Source organism: Dipteris shenzhenensis, chromosome 32 (genome assembly GCF_047967505.1).
Source record: "Dipteris shenzhenensis isolate YYH24624 ecotype China chromosome 32, Dip_SZ_1.0, whole genome shotgun sequence".
NCBI classification, from domain to species: domain Eukaryota; kingdom Viridiplantae; phylum Streptophyta; class Polypodiopsida; order Gleicheniales; family Dipteridaceae; genus Dipteris; species Dipteris shenzhenensis.
This window is the reverse complement of record NC_141627.1, coordinates 9,185,513-9,202,019: the sequence shown is the minus strand read 5'-3', so window position 1 is coordinate 9,202,019 and position 16,507 is coordinate 9,185,513. Positions and strand designations below refer to the sequence as shown.

Sequence of the window (16,507 nt, the reverse complement as noted above, 5' to 3'; positions counted from 1 at the left end):
ATATTGAAGAAGTGAAAGGAAAGCATGAAGCTGAACATGAAACAAGAGAATGCTTGCTTGCTTATGGAATGAAGAAAGGTGAGGTCCATATGTAGGCACCTCTACATGAGCCACCAAGCTCCACAATCATCTCCTCAATCATCTCCTCAATCAGCTCCTAGAATCTCTCAATCATCCTATGTGGCATCTACCACCACCTAACAGTGCTTATGGGCACCTAACTGTGCCTCTAGCACACACACATAGAACCCAAGGTGTGCCTGGGGCATACACCTTGAGATATCCCATCACCAGAAGAACCACACATGGGACTAGGTGGATCGACCTCGCAAGAGGAAGGTCATCGGAACAAGTGGGTCTACAAGCAAAAGTTCAAGTCTGATGGGAGCTTGGACAAATACAAAGCTAGATTGGTGGTGAATGGATATGCTCAGTCAGAGGGTCTTGAATTTGATGAGACCTTTGCCCCAACTACTCGGATGACATCAATCCGGACAGTCATAGCTTTGGCTGCACATCACAGTTGGTCCATCTTTTAGATGGATGTTAAATCGGCATTCCTTAATGGGACCCTGGAGGAGGAGGTTTATGTTGAGCAACCCCATGGTTTCATGTTCCAGGGTCCACATCATAGGTTTGCAGATTGAGGAAGGTACTATATGGGCTGAAACAGGCTCCCAGAGCATGGTACCAGCGGATAGATGAGTTCTTTGACAGGATTGGGCTCGAGAGAAGTCCTTCTGATCCCAACCTCTACTTCGTCATTGAGGGAGGGATGATGTTGGTTATCATTTTGTATGTGGATGATCTCGTGCTCACAGGGAATCACAAGGACAGAATAGCCTAAGTCAAGAAGCTGCTTATGACAGAGTTCGAGATGTCAGACTTGGGGCTACTCCACTACTCCTTGGTATTGAGGTACGGTAGAGCAGTGACAGTATTTTCATTTGTCAGGAGAAATATTATCATGAGCTGCTTAGGAGGTTCCAAATGGAGAACTACAAGCCTGCAGTTACACCAATGGAGGTTGGGCTGAAATTCAGCATCCATGATTCATCAACATTGGCGGATGCTAGACGTTACCGACGGTTGGTAGGGAGTCTTTTGTACCTTTCCAACACTCGGCCCGACATCTCTTTCTCCGTTGGAGTCTTATGCAAGTTCTCTGCCAAACCCAGGGAGGCACTCTGGAGAGCAGGATTAAGAGTATTATGGTACCTACAAGGTACTAGTACCTATGGCATTACCAACACCTCACGCTTGGAACTTGGGGTTTCTGTGATTCCGACTTGGCTGGGGACTTCGACACTCGGAGATCCACCACAGGCTATCGTTTTGTGCTTTCTTCAGGAGCTATCTCATGGCTCAGCAAGAAGCAGCCTTCCGTTGCCCTCTCATCGACAGAGGTGGAGTACAGGGCTGCATGCACCGTAGCATGTGAATCTTTGTGGCTCAGATGGATCTTGGAGGATCTGGACCAGACACAAACGGAGGCGACCGTGATCCTGTGTGACAACCGGAGTTGCATGGTGATTGCGAAGAATCCGGTGTTTCACGCGAGAACCAAGCACATCGAGGTTCACTACCATTTTGTTCGAGAGCTCATCATCGATGGCATTGTTGAGCTAATGCTTCCAGTCAAGAAGCAAGTTGGAGACCATAGGGCAGCCATGCAAAGTGCCATCAATGCACCCAAACAAGAAATCCCACTGATTGGGTCGCCAATGACCAAAAGCAGGAGTACTGATATGTGTGACCAGATATTGAATCATGAGAGCCCAGGGCTATTCACCTTTCAGAAATTGCAGCAACATTTTCCCCCTGTGAGCAAGGATGTGCACCTAGATATTAGTGATATTCAGTTCTCCATGCATTTTAGGGGGACAAATTCGATGCACCGAAAGCAGTCTGAGACTTTTTCTGCCATGTTTGGAACGCCAAAAGATTTCCATAATGACAGACATAAAGGAATCAAGGTCTGCCTTGGTGAACATGATCAAAGGCAAATAAAATTGAATGTACGCCACAAGAATGGACTGCACTATTCGGAGGCGAACATGTAAAGGCCATGTTGCCAATTTTCAATATTCAAGCTTTTTCTGGAGCTTGATTAGAACCCAATCAATTTGCTGTCGACGAGTAAGTCCCCAGCCCAAAGGATAACCAAGGTGACGAACTAACTGAGTCCATATAAAGAATACACACACACACTCTCTCTCTTTTTAATAGTGAAAACTTTGAAGGCTTTATATTACAAGATAGCTATCCCAGAAAAACTGGTAAGCCAAAAGATTACATCAAGAGAAAATCTCTGTGTAGGACAAATATACATCATGATCTATGTAGTGAGTTTGCAAACAATCGAAGAGTGATTGCTGCAAAGAATGACGGAAGAAAACAAAAGTTGAAAGAATTGGATCACCAAAGACTCTGTGATTTCTATCTTTCCAAAGAGTCCAGAGTGCCCAGAAGTGAACCTAGGCAAAGAACACACTTTTTAAAAAAAAAAAAGTGAAAACTTTGAATGCTTTATATTACAAGACAGCTATTCCAGAAAAAGTGTAGAAACCACACCATCAATAAAAACAAGCTGTTTTTTGCCCTTGTGATTCTTCTTAATATAGTCCGGCACCCGAAATTTCTGAATCACAGGGTCAAAAACCTGTTGTAACATGGGATGAAAAGAATTCAGTGAAAACGGCAAATATGCATCCTGAACAGAAGAAGACTTTGGCACAGGCAATCAGAGGCAAAGGAGCTAGATCAACATTTGTATCCTCTGACGAAAGAGCTGCATTTGATAAACCAGGACTCATCATTTCAGCTTCACTTCGAGGATCACCCTGAGAAAGAGCATGTGTAGCATCCTGTATAATCCCCTCTGCAAGGGGCACATCCATATCTTGAGGAGAAGGATGCTGATGATGCTCAACAGGAGTCGGATCCTGAACTTCTTCAGCAAGAGAAAGATTGGCCTATGATTTTTCTACCTTCCTCCAGTAATGCTTCGGAACAGTAAAAGAAGGCTTATCCAGTAAAGCCTTAGTAGAAACCGGAGGAGGAGGAAGAGTAACCTTCACAGTTGAAGAAGGAGCAGGAGGAGCGGTCATGGAAACAAAAGGGCAAGCACGTGCAAAATGACCAACCTGTCGGCACCGATAACATGCTGTAGGAAAAGAGGTGAAATGCAACCTGATGCGCATCGGATGGGCAAATCCCAAATCAAGATCCAGAGTAGAGGGCACGGGCTGCACCATATCCTATAAAATACAAAGGCAAACATCTCGGGTAGCCTGCAAAAACTCCTATCTCGGAACATGTAGAGGCCTCCCCAAAAGCGCTGCAAGAGTAGGAAGATGCTGAAGAAGAGGCAAAGGCAACGCTGTGAGGGTAATAGAGACCGGACAGTGAGTCAGAAGAGAGGTAGACGGATCAAAAAGCGGATCCCAAGGCATCACATAAGCAAAGAAACCAGCCCCATGAATACCAACACGACTGACAAGTCGCTCCACCACATCAGTCGAAGAGCAGTGGGCATAATAAAGACCTTTGCCCAGAAAGACAAAGGAGGAAAGGCAATCCTGACCCACTGCAACTTTAGCCCAACGATGAAGTTGAGCTGCAAATAAAACCCTACCCATAAAGTAGAGATAGACCCCAAACTGCTGAGCCTGTCGAAGACCAGAAACTAGAAGGACAGAGTCCAAAGAACAAACAAGTGGTGAACCCGATGAAAGAACATCTGTGACAGAAGCAAAACACATCTGGCGAAGAAGGTCCAGCTGAAGGGAAGACGAAGGACCATCCGCGATATCCAGCTTTGCCGATTTAACCAAAGTGGAGGGAGGCAAATCACCACGCTTCCGCGGAAAGAAGACACGTGCAAGAGGGGCAGAGGCAGAAGGGGGGGCTGAAGCAGAGAAAACGAAAGAGCCATCTGTCGAAGTAGCAGGAAGAGGGGAAGAAGAGACATCAGGAAGAGACTGTACAGAACTTGGCGTGAGAAGAGCAAAAGGCCGCAGAGACAGAGGGAGCTATCCCACACACACACACACACACACACACACACACACACATTTTATTTTATTTTTGGGAAAACTTTTCTGGATTATATTACAAAGTAACTATCCCAAAATGGGATATGTCAAAGTACATAGATCCCAAACTAGATAGCTGGAAAATACATCACGAGAAAATCTCACTGTAGGACAAATATACATCATACTCTATGTAGTGAGTTTGCAAGTGCGTGCACGCACGCACACACACATATTTTTGGTGAAATCTGTTTGTTTTAACACACACGCTCTTTTTTTTTTTTTTGGAAATCCATTTGTTTTTATATTACAAAAAACAGTACCAAGAAGGGGACAACTAGCTACTACATCAAAATGATAATGAAGTAGGATAATCCAGATCCCGCGCATGGAGACTATCATAGAAGCCCGGAAGAAGTGATACTTAGCCACGGATAGATCATCAAAGACCCTATGGCTATAGAGTCCATATTGCCCAATAACTAACCCAATGAAACAAAAGATTATAGCTGTGCCTAACCAGATGAATACCAAACAAGCAAAATTCAAAGCAAGCACAAGGAAAATGTGCATGAAGTCATCGTTGTAGCAAAAACAAGAAATCACCAGATTGAGGGCAATGCCAAAATAAATGAGGCATGGAGACTCTCAAGGGTAGGCATTGGCAACAAGTGGTAGGTCAGATATGTCTAAACGAAAGAACAACCCCAAGCAATACTCTCCCAAAGAAAATATGTTGCTGAAGGAAAAGTTTGCAAGCCCAAATTTTTTCATCACCATTGAGAAGTACGTGTCATAGACTAGAAGCGATTGTCATGAGGAGAAACAAGTAGGAGGCAGGAACCCTTGTACAATGATACAACCGTGACATCAGCTAAGAGCAACCAATGACAAGAAGGATCATTTGAGTGAAGAGCCAAGTCTTTGAGATAGGCTAGAATCTCAAGACAAGACACTGGTTGAAGGCCATGGAGCATTTGTGATAAAGTGCTATAGGGGTCTATAATGTTAAATTACACGGCGCAGCAGAACAGAGAATAGAGAGTACATAGCAAACTAAAGATGAACAAAATTTTCCTTCAATACTGATGTAGTACAGATGATGGCTCCGTTTACCCGTGCGCTCCCACAATGGAGCTTAGATGGTGATCTAGACAGATACTAGATGAAGAGCTACTAGCTGGAAGATCTGTTTGGTCCGATCTGATCTGAACAGATATGATACAATGGACTGGGGAGGTCGCCTCTTTATAGCTATGAGGGCGGTAGTCGGATCAACGTAGTCGGTGGAACCGACCAGTCAACCTAGTCGGTGGAGCCGACCAATCAACCTAGTCGGTGGAACCGACTAGTCGTTTATGGAATATTCAGAGAATATTTCTTCATCATCTGATATTTCCTCCTCCTTCATAGCTCCTGGGATAGCTCCATAGTGAATTACCTCTTCGCTTGATGATAAAGTGGAAGAGCTCTTCTCAGCCTTCACTACATGTGGTTGCTCCCTGAACACCATTTTTGCTACTGCAGGTAAGTGAGCAACCATACCTTGCTTCTGCATCTCCTTCAGCACTGCAAATCCGATGTGGCAGAATATTTCGTGCCAGAGTATGCTTGTGTCCACTCCAGCGGTGGCTGTAAGAGCACTTAGCTCATACAGGTTAGTCCTCCTTACTCATGTGCCAACAAGATTGCCAGCACTACCCAGAATTTTTGCTCCTGTCTTGTTGAACCTCACCTCATGGTCAAGGTCAGTTATGGAAGCAAATTGATAGCAAATTTCTCTTGATTTGTGGAACATACAGCACATTAGATAGTTTCTTAACATCTCCATTTATAGAAACAAATGAAACCGTACCTGTACCCTCAACAGGGCATTTTGTGTTATTTCCAACCGTCACAGTGATGGATTCTTGTAGAGGCTGCATGGAACAATATAGACCCTTCTTGCAGGTCATGTGATGGGAGGCACCACTATCCAACACCCATGAATCAGTGGTTGACGCTTCTTGAACTGAGGAACACTCTTTCTCAATGGCCAGAAATAGATCCAACTCTGCTTCCGTTGTGTTAGCTGTCTCTTTCCCCTTATCTGTCTTCTTCAGGGTACCATTCTTTTCATCTGCTTTCTTGACCCGGCAATCTGCAATCACATGGCCCTTCTTCTTGCAGTAGAAGCATTCTTTCTGAAACCTTTAACACCAGGACGAGCACGCGCCAGGCACCACTCCTCGACTTCTGAGATGACTCTATCATGCTACCAGACATGGACCTAGATGGAGCAAGTATGACCAGGACCTCATTGGACCGACACGGGCCTGTTACATCATATGGACATGCGCTCCTTGATCTAGGCAGGATGCATGATCTCATCATCTACAACGGGCTTGACCTATGGCCCTCCTTAAGGTGGTTTTACTTGCTTCCCACACGGGGGGGCACTAGTGTAGTAGATTACATCATGGGATCCCCTACCTTCACTTCATGTATCACCGACTTCACCGTAGCACCTCTCCCTCCAGGAGCTGATCACACATACCTATTCTTCACTATCGCCACCCCACGCTTAGCCACACCACACACCACATAGGAAGCACGACACCTATCATGACATACACTTTGATCACAGCCTCTCACCGGCCTACTCTGGACGCCTAAATAGACTCCTAACCTACATCGATCACATACCACTCATAGAGGACTGTGCTGCCCTGATTAGTCGCACACTCCATGAGGCTGCTCTCCAAATCTTTCCCCACACCACACGGTACACTAGACCACCACCTCTTGGTTCTGTACCCTACAACAATTGGTACGATGCGGAGCCTTATCGTCGACAGCTCCGACTTGAAACTAAATGTCACCTCCTGAACACACCAGACAACGGTACGCAAGTACCGACGTCTCGTACGTCGAAAGAAGCAAGCATTTCTTCGTCGAAATGAGGAGGAGCTGTTGCACATCTTGTACAGCAAGGATTTTTTGGCGGAGATTCCTTGAGCGTAGGTCTCCTTCACCCCTCACCAACACGAGAGTCTAGCACACGTATGCACACCATCTTTATGATGTCCCACACCAGCCCACTCTAGATCTCATACACATACCTCGCCCCACCACTTGCACGTTGTTCACCAGAGGGGGAGTCAAGGACGCGACATTGAAACTGCACAATGGCCGAGCTAAGGATCACGAGGGGCTATGCACTAAGTTTATCGCATATGGGATCGACACATTAGCCCCGATCCTAGCAAAGCTATTCAATGATGCTGTTTGCCTTGGCTTCTCCCGCACTTGGACACTCAACACCATCACCCCCATCCACAAGGCAGGGGATCCCACGGACCCGAGTAACTACAGGACTATCATGATTGGACATGTGATATCCAAGATCTATGCAGCTGTATTGGATGTGTCGGTCAACCTGTTCGCAGAGATGAGAGGGCTCAGAGAAGAGGGTCAGGTCGGTTTCAGGTGAGACCATGGGACTATGGATCACATACTCACACTCAGGAGTGTCATTGAGGAGGCCAGATCACGGAAGGAGAGGGTATATTGTTGCTTTGTGGATGACAAGTACCTTGAGCTCGTCTCATCACATGCCTATAGACATTGGGATTTGATCAGGAGATCATCTGGGCAGTCATGGCACTGTATGAGAGAGTCTCAGGCCGAGTTCGGACAGGTTGGACAGATGAGATCTTGAGTACCATAGGGGTCAAACAGGGTTGTCTCTTATCACCGATCCTGTTTGGCCTCTACATCGATGAGCTTGAGACTTTCATGGGGGCGTTCGGAGGGACCGGTTGCTCACTTGCCAGGATCATCATCTAGATTCTTCTTTATGCAGATGACGTGGCACTCTTGTCGTCCACACCCGAGGGGCTCCAGCGACACCTGGATGCATTGCAGGCTTTTTGTTTATCCCATGATTTGGAGGTCAACCTTGGCAAGACCAAGGTCATGATCTTTAACACCTCTCGAACAAACATGCAATGGAAGCAGTTTACTTTTACTGTCGGTGGGTCACCAGTTGAGATCGTATCCTCATACACTTACTTGGGGGTCATCTTCTCCGGCCTGATCTTCACAATGAGACCAACGATGCAGGCCAGACTGAGCAGGGGATACGCCTCAGTGGCTCGGCTAGAGAGACAATGCTTCCACTCCCACTTCCAGGACCATCGGACCAAGGCTTTTCTCTTCGACTCCTTGGTCCGACCAGCCGGTATGTATGGCAGCCCTTGTTGAGGGCCTGACATGTCAAAGATAGAGTGGACACAGGTGGAGCGCCTGCAGATCCTCATGCTCTCACGGATGACCAGGGGACACCGTCTGTACCACATCACATCATTCAGGCCGAGTTTGGTGCTTCTCCACTCCAACTATATGTAGTCTTTCAGACCATCACATATCTACACCGGGTTAGATCATATGGGGACTGCACATCAGGGAGACGAAGGTTGCCATGGTTGGCTCTCGATTCCTCTATCAGGTTGGCAGCAGAGGGAGACGAGCGATGCTGGTATGCACGGACTCACAGATGGTTTGTGAGACTAGGGTTCCACATCGATAGGGTACCTCCTTTTCAGTACAATTTAGATGCCCCTCCGGTACTCCCACCCACCATTCCGATCGGGCCACACACCAACCAGGTCATTCGAGAGGATCTCGTGCAGCTACACACCTTTAGGATCTGGTTGGAGCCGAGGGAGCTTCCAGTGAAGTTGAGTTTCTACAGAGATTACTGTCTACGTATTTCGGAGGAGGGATTCATCACACCACCGGGATACACTGAGCTTCATATACCTCACTCACCACAGATCTCGATCGGATAGTTTCGGGTATCCTCCGCATAGAGAGCGGCAGAGCATAGGGGATTCGTAGGGAGCATCGCTTATGCATATTGTCCGACTGTCAGGAGATTGAGTTGGAGGAGTATTTTATTTTCAGGTGCACAGTGTACTACGAGATCCAAGGTCGCTACCACTGCCTCTTCAGAGACAGCTTCGGGTTCCTTTCCAGATTCATCGCCTACCCAGATCAGAGATGCCTCGCGACTTTCATTCACGGGGGTCCGACACAGAGAGTACTTACTCAGGCAACGGGGCTTGGCCACATCATCAGACACCTCTCAGAGCAGGATCATAGAGTTCTTCCCATCGAGTGACATTGATCGTCCAGTCTCTAGCCGCAGACGTGACAGAGACCTCGACCCGACGACGGCAGCATGACACACGAGACATCGAGGGGACACACAGATCACTCTGGGGGACCTCCCGTCATTGTTTAGACCCGGGATACGTCCCACGGGAGTCATAGTGGCTTTGGTCTTGTGTCGAGCCTTGTCTAGGAGACCGAGACGCACGGCATCCCTTGATGGATGCCAGCATCCCATCACCAGCTATGCACCAGCCAGGGCGACATGACATGTGGAGGATTCTGCTCCGCTCTAGTCCTTTTCTTTTCATTGTTACATCCAGATGTATTTGATTATGTATGATCAAACTTAGGATTCAGCACGGGTGATGATGCTCGTTTCAGTAGCTCCACCCTTACTGTGATTTGTATCAGGTTTTCTTTCAATCTCATAGACCCATCGGTCTTGCAAAGACTCTAATAAAATTTCTTTCTTTCTTTCTCCTTCATTAAACTTCTCAGCTGCGAGCTGATTCTCTAGGTTCTAGATCCATGTATGATTCCGCGTCCCATATTGACTCTTCAATATGTTTCAGGCGAGAGTTGCCTTAGATGTATGCTGAATCAAGGTCAAAACGCTATTAGTAGTACTTGTAACCAAGGCACACAGAGCATCTACGTTCCTGCATTTCCAAGCTCATAGAAGGTCGGCATTAGGAGGTATCGTACTCCCCGGATTTGCTGGGTCGGGGGTCCTTGTGGTTTTGGGTCAGTAGTCCCTAGTATTGTCTCCAAAAGCTCATATGAATCAAGAATAGCAGTAATTTTAAACTTCCACAGAGTGTAGTTCGTACCATCTAGCTGCCTTCAATGAAGGCTGGTAGGCGAATCCTCAACGCTTGGATTGTTGGTGCAGCAGTAGCTGCTGAACTCGAGCCGCTTCCTGTTGCCATCACTCCTTATGTTGTTGAAGCCCTCGCCTCTCTCCTACTCTTCGATCCTTAGAGCCGCCTGGGCTCTGATACCATGTTAGTAAGTGAACCCTGATCACCATAGAAGAGGGCTAAATCTTGAGTGCCTTTGAGATATCTGAAGACTCTCTTCACTGCCTGCCAATGCTGTGAACTGGGCATGTGCATGAACCTGCTGAACTGGGATACTGTGTACTGTAAGTCAGGTCTGGTGTGGCATAAGTAAATGAGACATCCAACAGCCTGCTAGCTTGCTGCAAATCAGCCTTGAAAGCTGCAATATGCGGAGTATCAGGACCCGTGATGAGCATGTCATCCACAAATAAAATCAGCACTAAAAAATCAGATCCACTCCCACGGACATAAAGAGTGGGCTGTGTGGGGCTATTTAGAAAACCAAGGGACAGTAAGTGTGCATGAATTTTAGCATACCATGCCCGGGGTGCCTGCTTCAAACCATAAAGGGCTTTTCTCAGCCGGCATACTTTGTTTTTAGAGCCAACAACCTCAAAGCCAGGAGGTTTTGTCACATGAACTTCTTGCAGTCTTGATGTCAAGCTGGTGTACTTGGCAATGGTGATGGGCTGCAATGGCAATGACACATCTAATAGTAAGTAATCCTAGAAGTGGGAGCAAAGGTCTCCTCAAAGTCAATGCCTTGTTGTTGAGCATACCCTTTTGCAACAAGACGGGCTTTGTGTCGATCTATGCTGCCATCAGATTTCCTTTTTAATTTTTAGACCCACCGGGTACTAATGGCATGCTTGTCGGGAGGGAGATCTACTAATTCCCATGTGTCATTTTTGGCAGTAGATTGTAGCTCAGCTCTCATTGCATCCATCCACTCTTTGCTGTCAAAAGCATCTTTATGGCACAAAGACTCTTCATTGCAAGCTGTAGCAAGGAGTGCAAACTCAAGAAAGTGACCATGCATCTGTCTATTCCCTGATCTTGTCCGGGCAGCAAGAGGTTGATCTCGTTTGCTGTCCCTCAATGTGTCAAGAAGCCATCTGGGAACTTGCCTTTGCTGTCTATTGACAGCTCTTTCTTCAAATAAGTGCATCATGAATAGTGGGATCATTTTGTGCTGGAAAAGGAACCTGCAACTCAGCATGGGGTGCTGGCTGATCATTGCTTGTTGGAGGGCCTGCAGGAGGCTCATGTTGCTGGTCAAAATCCCCCTCTGAGGGAAGCAGAGGTAACCAAGAGTCAGAGGCATCAAACATGTCAACTTCTGGCTTAGCTTTGCAATCCACAAGAGAAGACGAATGTTCAGCAAAGATTACATCTCTACTGACAATAATCTTCCCAGTATTTGGTTGGTACAACCGATACCCTCTGCTCTCCTAGCTATAACCAATAAATATGCATTTGATTGCCTTATCATCAAGCGTATGTCTCAGCTGAGATGGTACATGAACATATGCAAGAGACCCAAAAACTCTCATGTGTGAAAGTGAAGGCTTTCTGCCTTTCCATGCTTCATAAGGTGTAACAGTCCTCAATGCCCTTGTAGGTGATCTATTCAGCACATAGTTGGCACACATCATTGCATCAAGCCAAAATTTATTGGGCAAGGACTTGGCCTTAAGCATGCATCTAGCCATCTCCATAGTGGACCTGTTCTTCCTTTCAGGGCAGGATTATGCTAAGGAGTGTAAGGAGTAGTGCATGAGTGAACAATGCCCCGGAGAACCCTAGGACCTAGTGTCCTAGTGGTAACACTAGTACTAGGTGTCATAAGATACTAAAAGTACTAGGTGACTTAAGTGCCAATAACTAAAGCTACATTGCACATACCAGGGCCTAGAGGGCATGAATATGACCGGGAGAAGATGGCCTACACCCCCCTCTCACAGACTTTTTTTTTTTGGTAAAGCAAATATTTCATTTAGAAGAATGTACATGCGTATCTGTCCAAAGTGGAACAGCTACTACTAAAAACTAGAAACTGTAATAAAAGACTTCTAACTGGGCCAGAGGAAGGTCTCCAAGAGAATACATCCTAGAGAGTGTCACGCCCTCACAGAATCTAACCCTATCAGAATCATGCACAGGCAACTCACCACCCAACCATGCTGATCCAAACTCGATCAGCCCCACCGAGCCCAGGCTAGAGAGCCTCATGGAAACTGCCAGCCCTGCAAGCCAAATCTCACCCTTGGCGTTCCATACTGCCTGGCGAATAGCTGCATTGGTAGCTGCTAGCTCTGCTCCCCCACTAGCCGCTGTGTGCAACTATGGCCCTTCCTTCCCAATGCTACTCACTATGGTCAGGTCGTCTCCCATTAAGCCCATTCACAGTATGCAAATATTAATAGCTGCCTGATTGACATGGTGGGATACAACTAGGTACACCTGAGACTTGATTTGTGATTGCTATGTGGTACTTGTAAGTGTGGTGCACCTTTATAAAACCTTTACATAATTGTTTTCTGGCGATTGTCAGTCTTATACTGCTTGATGGCCATCATTTCTGAGCTGGCGAAATCTGCATTTGATGCATTTGGTTCCTTGTCTTACAGATAAATTATATACTTACAAGGTTGGGATTTTAATGGAATGGTGGTCATACTTACCAAATGTTGATACGACTAGAGAATGAAGCTGGTATGTGCAGTTGAGCAGCAAAATTTTAAGAGGATGGATGCCTATATTGCATTAGATTTTCCTTTTGCATTTTAACCCCTGTTTGAATTCACGTGTTCAGGCCTGTCATTGTAGGAGATCTAAAAAGTTAAGTTTCTGATATGCATAGCAACCTGTACATTAGTTCCTGCACTCAAGCAGTAATTACTTGACATCATTTGACCACGGCATGGTGTATCATGTGGGTCTGCCCAACTGGAGAACTTCACATTGCAGAAAATAAATAGAAAATTGGTGAAGTGGTCTTTTGGAGCCAGAGATGAAGCAGAATGTTCAAAGGAGACTCGTCTTTCTACAGTCAATCGAGGTGGGATTAATATTCTCCTCACAGGAATAAGAGATCGCTGGATGTTGGCTTTGGTGCAAGCTTGGAAGGAGCAGTCAATACAAATTGCAATGTTGAGAACATAAATTTTGTATCCCTCTGTCTCTCTTACATTGATGAAATACACATGTAATTGGATCAAAGTTTATATATTGGGTACCACATTTGAGCTTAGCCCTATTCTTATCCTTTCCGCATACGTGATCATTTGTGGTGGCTCTTGTATCCAGCTGCTTCAATAAAGATTGCGATTCATTTCAGTACCGTTTGCAGGATGAAGATTTATCAGTTTATTCATATCAGTTTATCTAAGTTGGTTCATTTCAGTACCGTTTGCGAGATAAAGATTTTTCAGTTTATTGTCATGAATAAAATTAATGTCCTCTCTCTCTCTCTCTCTCTCTCTCTCTCTCTCTCTCTCTCTCTCTCTCTCTCTCTCTCTCTCTGTGCAGTGGTGCAGAGGTCCAGGCTGCTGGATATGATGTTCTACTACTAGTAAATGCCGATGATGTGGTTCTCCTTGCCAAAGATGAGAGGGCCCTACAGAAAGTAGTTGTTTCCAAAACAAATCCTTGGGGACTTTCAGCGTGCAAGTAGTTGTTTCCAAAACAAATCCTTGGGACAGGTCTAAAAGAGATGCATGGCACCAAGAAAAAGAGCTGGAATTGGTAAAGACCTGTACTTGGAAGCTTAAGGACAAAAACAAATGGATGCATGGTTGGAAAATTGTCTTAGGTTTAATGAAAGCTCTTTTAAGCTTCCAGAATATACACAATACTGGCATAGACAGCAGTTCTATATATTGTTACCGACTTGGAAATGTGGGCTCACCAAAAAGACGTATTACAGAAGAATTAGGAATTGATGTGCAGATTCCAGATCCATTTTACTGGGCTGAAACTTGTATGCTGCCATTAGAGGGCCAAGCTCTATGGTAACTTGAAGTGTCAAGTGGGAAGATGGGGAGAGTACAGAATCTCGGGAAATGCCAAGCAAAGAACAGAGGATGAGTATGGCACTCAGAATCCTGGAAAATGTCAAGCAAACAGCAGAGGATGAGTACTGCACTCTTCTTAACTGTAAGCATGACACAGCCCTAACGAATAGAGCATATTTGCACGTGAACGAGAAAGACCACATACATGACTTCAAAACTAGTAAATTCACAAATGTTGCTTTGAACATCCACATAAGGGACAAGATGCAGCTGCCTAGCAATATGTTTTGTTAGATTGGCAACTTATAATCATGGATGAGGAATTCCTACTATCCATAGATACTATTGGGGCTTTGATAAACATAAAACAATCTCTCTCTCTCTCTCTCTCTCTCTCTCTCTCTCTCTCACGCGCGCTCTAAACACCCAACTACGCCCCCACCCTTCCAAGCCCATCATTGGTTCCCCTAACCCCCTTACCTTCTTGTTGCACCACCTTTGATCTCTTGCTATTTTCTGAGGGCACCCTTTAGCCCATCATGGCCCTCATCCAGCCTTTCCAACCTTGTTGCGCCTACTTAATCTCACAAGCCCATTCACTAGTTGCACGACATGTTTATAATAAATAACAATATCCTTCATAATAGAAGTATGACCATTAATGTGTTGAGCATCTTGTATGGGAAGTCTTGCAACACGTCATGCTATGTTGAATTGAGGAAGACAAAAATGAGCCTTAAATTGGTTTCCATTGCGGCAAAACTATATAACACCACAACGATAGTGAAATGCTAGGTTTGTATGTGAAACCATGGAGTAGCTTTGAAGTTTACTTCGAAGTTTAAGTGGCATATTAAAGCATCATTGGAATCCCGACAATTTATAGCTTATATAATTAATGTCTTGATCCATGAAGCTAACATAAAACACACCATGGTGCAAATGGCATGGCATGCTCATGTATAATTAGCCATTATAGTTGCAAAAGAAAGTGATGCTAACTTTAAGTGGACGTGCTTCAGAAAAAACTACCTGTCCCTTCTTAAGGGGAGAGAGAGAGAGAGTGGGGGGGGGGGAAGGGAGGGAGGGAGGGAGAATAAAATACTTGTCCCTTCTTAAGGAGGGGGGGAGGGAGGGAGGGAGGGGGAGAGAGAGAGAGAGAGAGGGGGAGGGAGGGAGGGAGGGAGGGAGGGAGAATGAGAATGAGAAATCTTGGGGGGCCATGGTTGCCAGGGAGAGAAAGAGGGAGAGAGAGAGAGAGAGAAGGGGAGAGAGAGAGAGATTAATCCTGGCCAAAATGGCCTCCAGAGGAGAGAGAGAGAGAGAGAGAGAGAGTGAGTGAGTGAGTTGGAAATCAAGGGAGGGAGGGAGGCAGGGAGGGAGGGAGTGAGAGATGGAAATCAGGGGAGGGAGGGAGGGTTGGAAATCAGAGGAGATAGAGAGAGAATGAGAAATCCTGGGGGCCATGGCTGCCAAGGCGAGAAAGAGGGACAGAGAGAGCGAGAGAGAGAGAGAGAGAGAGAGAGATTAAGAGAGAGAATGAGAAATCTTGCGTTTATAATAAATAACAATATCCTTCATAATAGAAGTATGGCCATTAATGTGTGAGCATCTTGTATGGGAAGTCTTGCAACGCGACATGCTATGTTGAATTGAGGAAGACAAAAATGAGCCTTACAGTGGTATCCATTGCGACAAAACTATGTAAGACCACAACGATAGTGAAATGCTAGGTTTGTATGTGTAAAACCATGCAGTAGCTTCGAAATTAGGAATACGTAGCTCATAAGTGGCATATTAAAGCATCATTGGAATCTTGACAATTTATAGCTTATATAATTAATGTCTTGATCCATGAAGCTAACATAAAACACACCATGGTGCAAATGGCATGCCATGCTCATGTACAATTAGCCATTATAGTTGCAAAAGAAAGTGATGCTAACTTTAAGTGGACGTGCTTCAGAAAAAAATACTTGTCTCTTCTTAAGGGTCAAGTGTTGCTTGCATCTTGAAAATTTGTGAGATTGATTATCATTATGTAGTTGACTCACGTTTTGCTAATTCCGTGTGTGTTGAGAATTGCATATTCATGTATCAATCTTTTGGCATCTAAATTGGCTTTTTTGGCATTTGAAAGATCTTTTTGGTTTGTTATTTGTTTGCTTGGATTAAAGTGGCATTACTAATTATTTTTTCAAATTTCGTTTGTTAATCAAAGAAATGAATTGTGTGTTCACCTTAGCTCTAATATTCGCTTCACTAAATTCTAATATTCCATGATTTGATTGCTTGTGAATTCACCTTGGCTGTAATATTCGGTTTATTGAATTTTGATATTTCGTGTTCAATGTCTAAATGCATTTATGCTTGAATACTTGTCTCAATCATTAGCTTTTCACAAATGTTCTTATGTTTGATTATTGCAATGTGGCAAGTTTCTTGCTCCTAGCTC

General features: G+C 45.2%; 1 protein-coding gene across 4 annotated transcripts in view; it reads left to right on the top strand.

The window, feature by feature from the left end:
* LOC147880272 (uncharacterized) overlaps nucleotides 1-13,370 on the top strand; it is a 70,251-nt gene extending 56,881 nt beyond the window's left edge. For 2 of the 4 annotated variants that reach the window (XM_087370508.1, XM_087370507.1), the window contains exons 14-15: nucleotides 12,667-12,751; nucleotides 12,852-13,370. In XM_087370508.1, coding sequence (XP_087226634.1) covers nucleotides 12,667-12,699 — 33 coding nt within the window. In that variant the 3' untranslated portion in view covers nucleotides 12,700-12,751; nucleotides 12,852-13,370. The remainder of the gene's footprint in view (nucleotides 1-12,666; nucleotides 12,752-12,851) is intronic. The other 2 variants (XM_087370510.1, XM_087370509.1) reach the window with 2 other exon arrangements.
* Nucleotides 13,371-16,507: the final 3,137 nt, after the last annotated feature.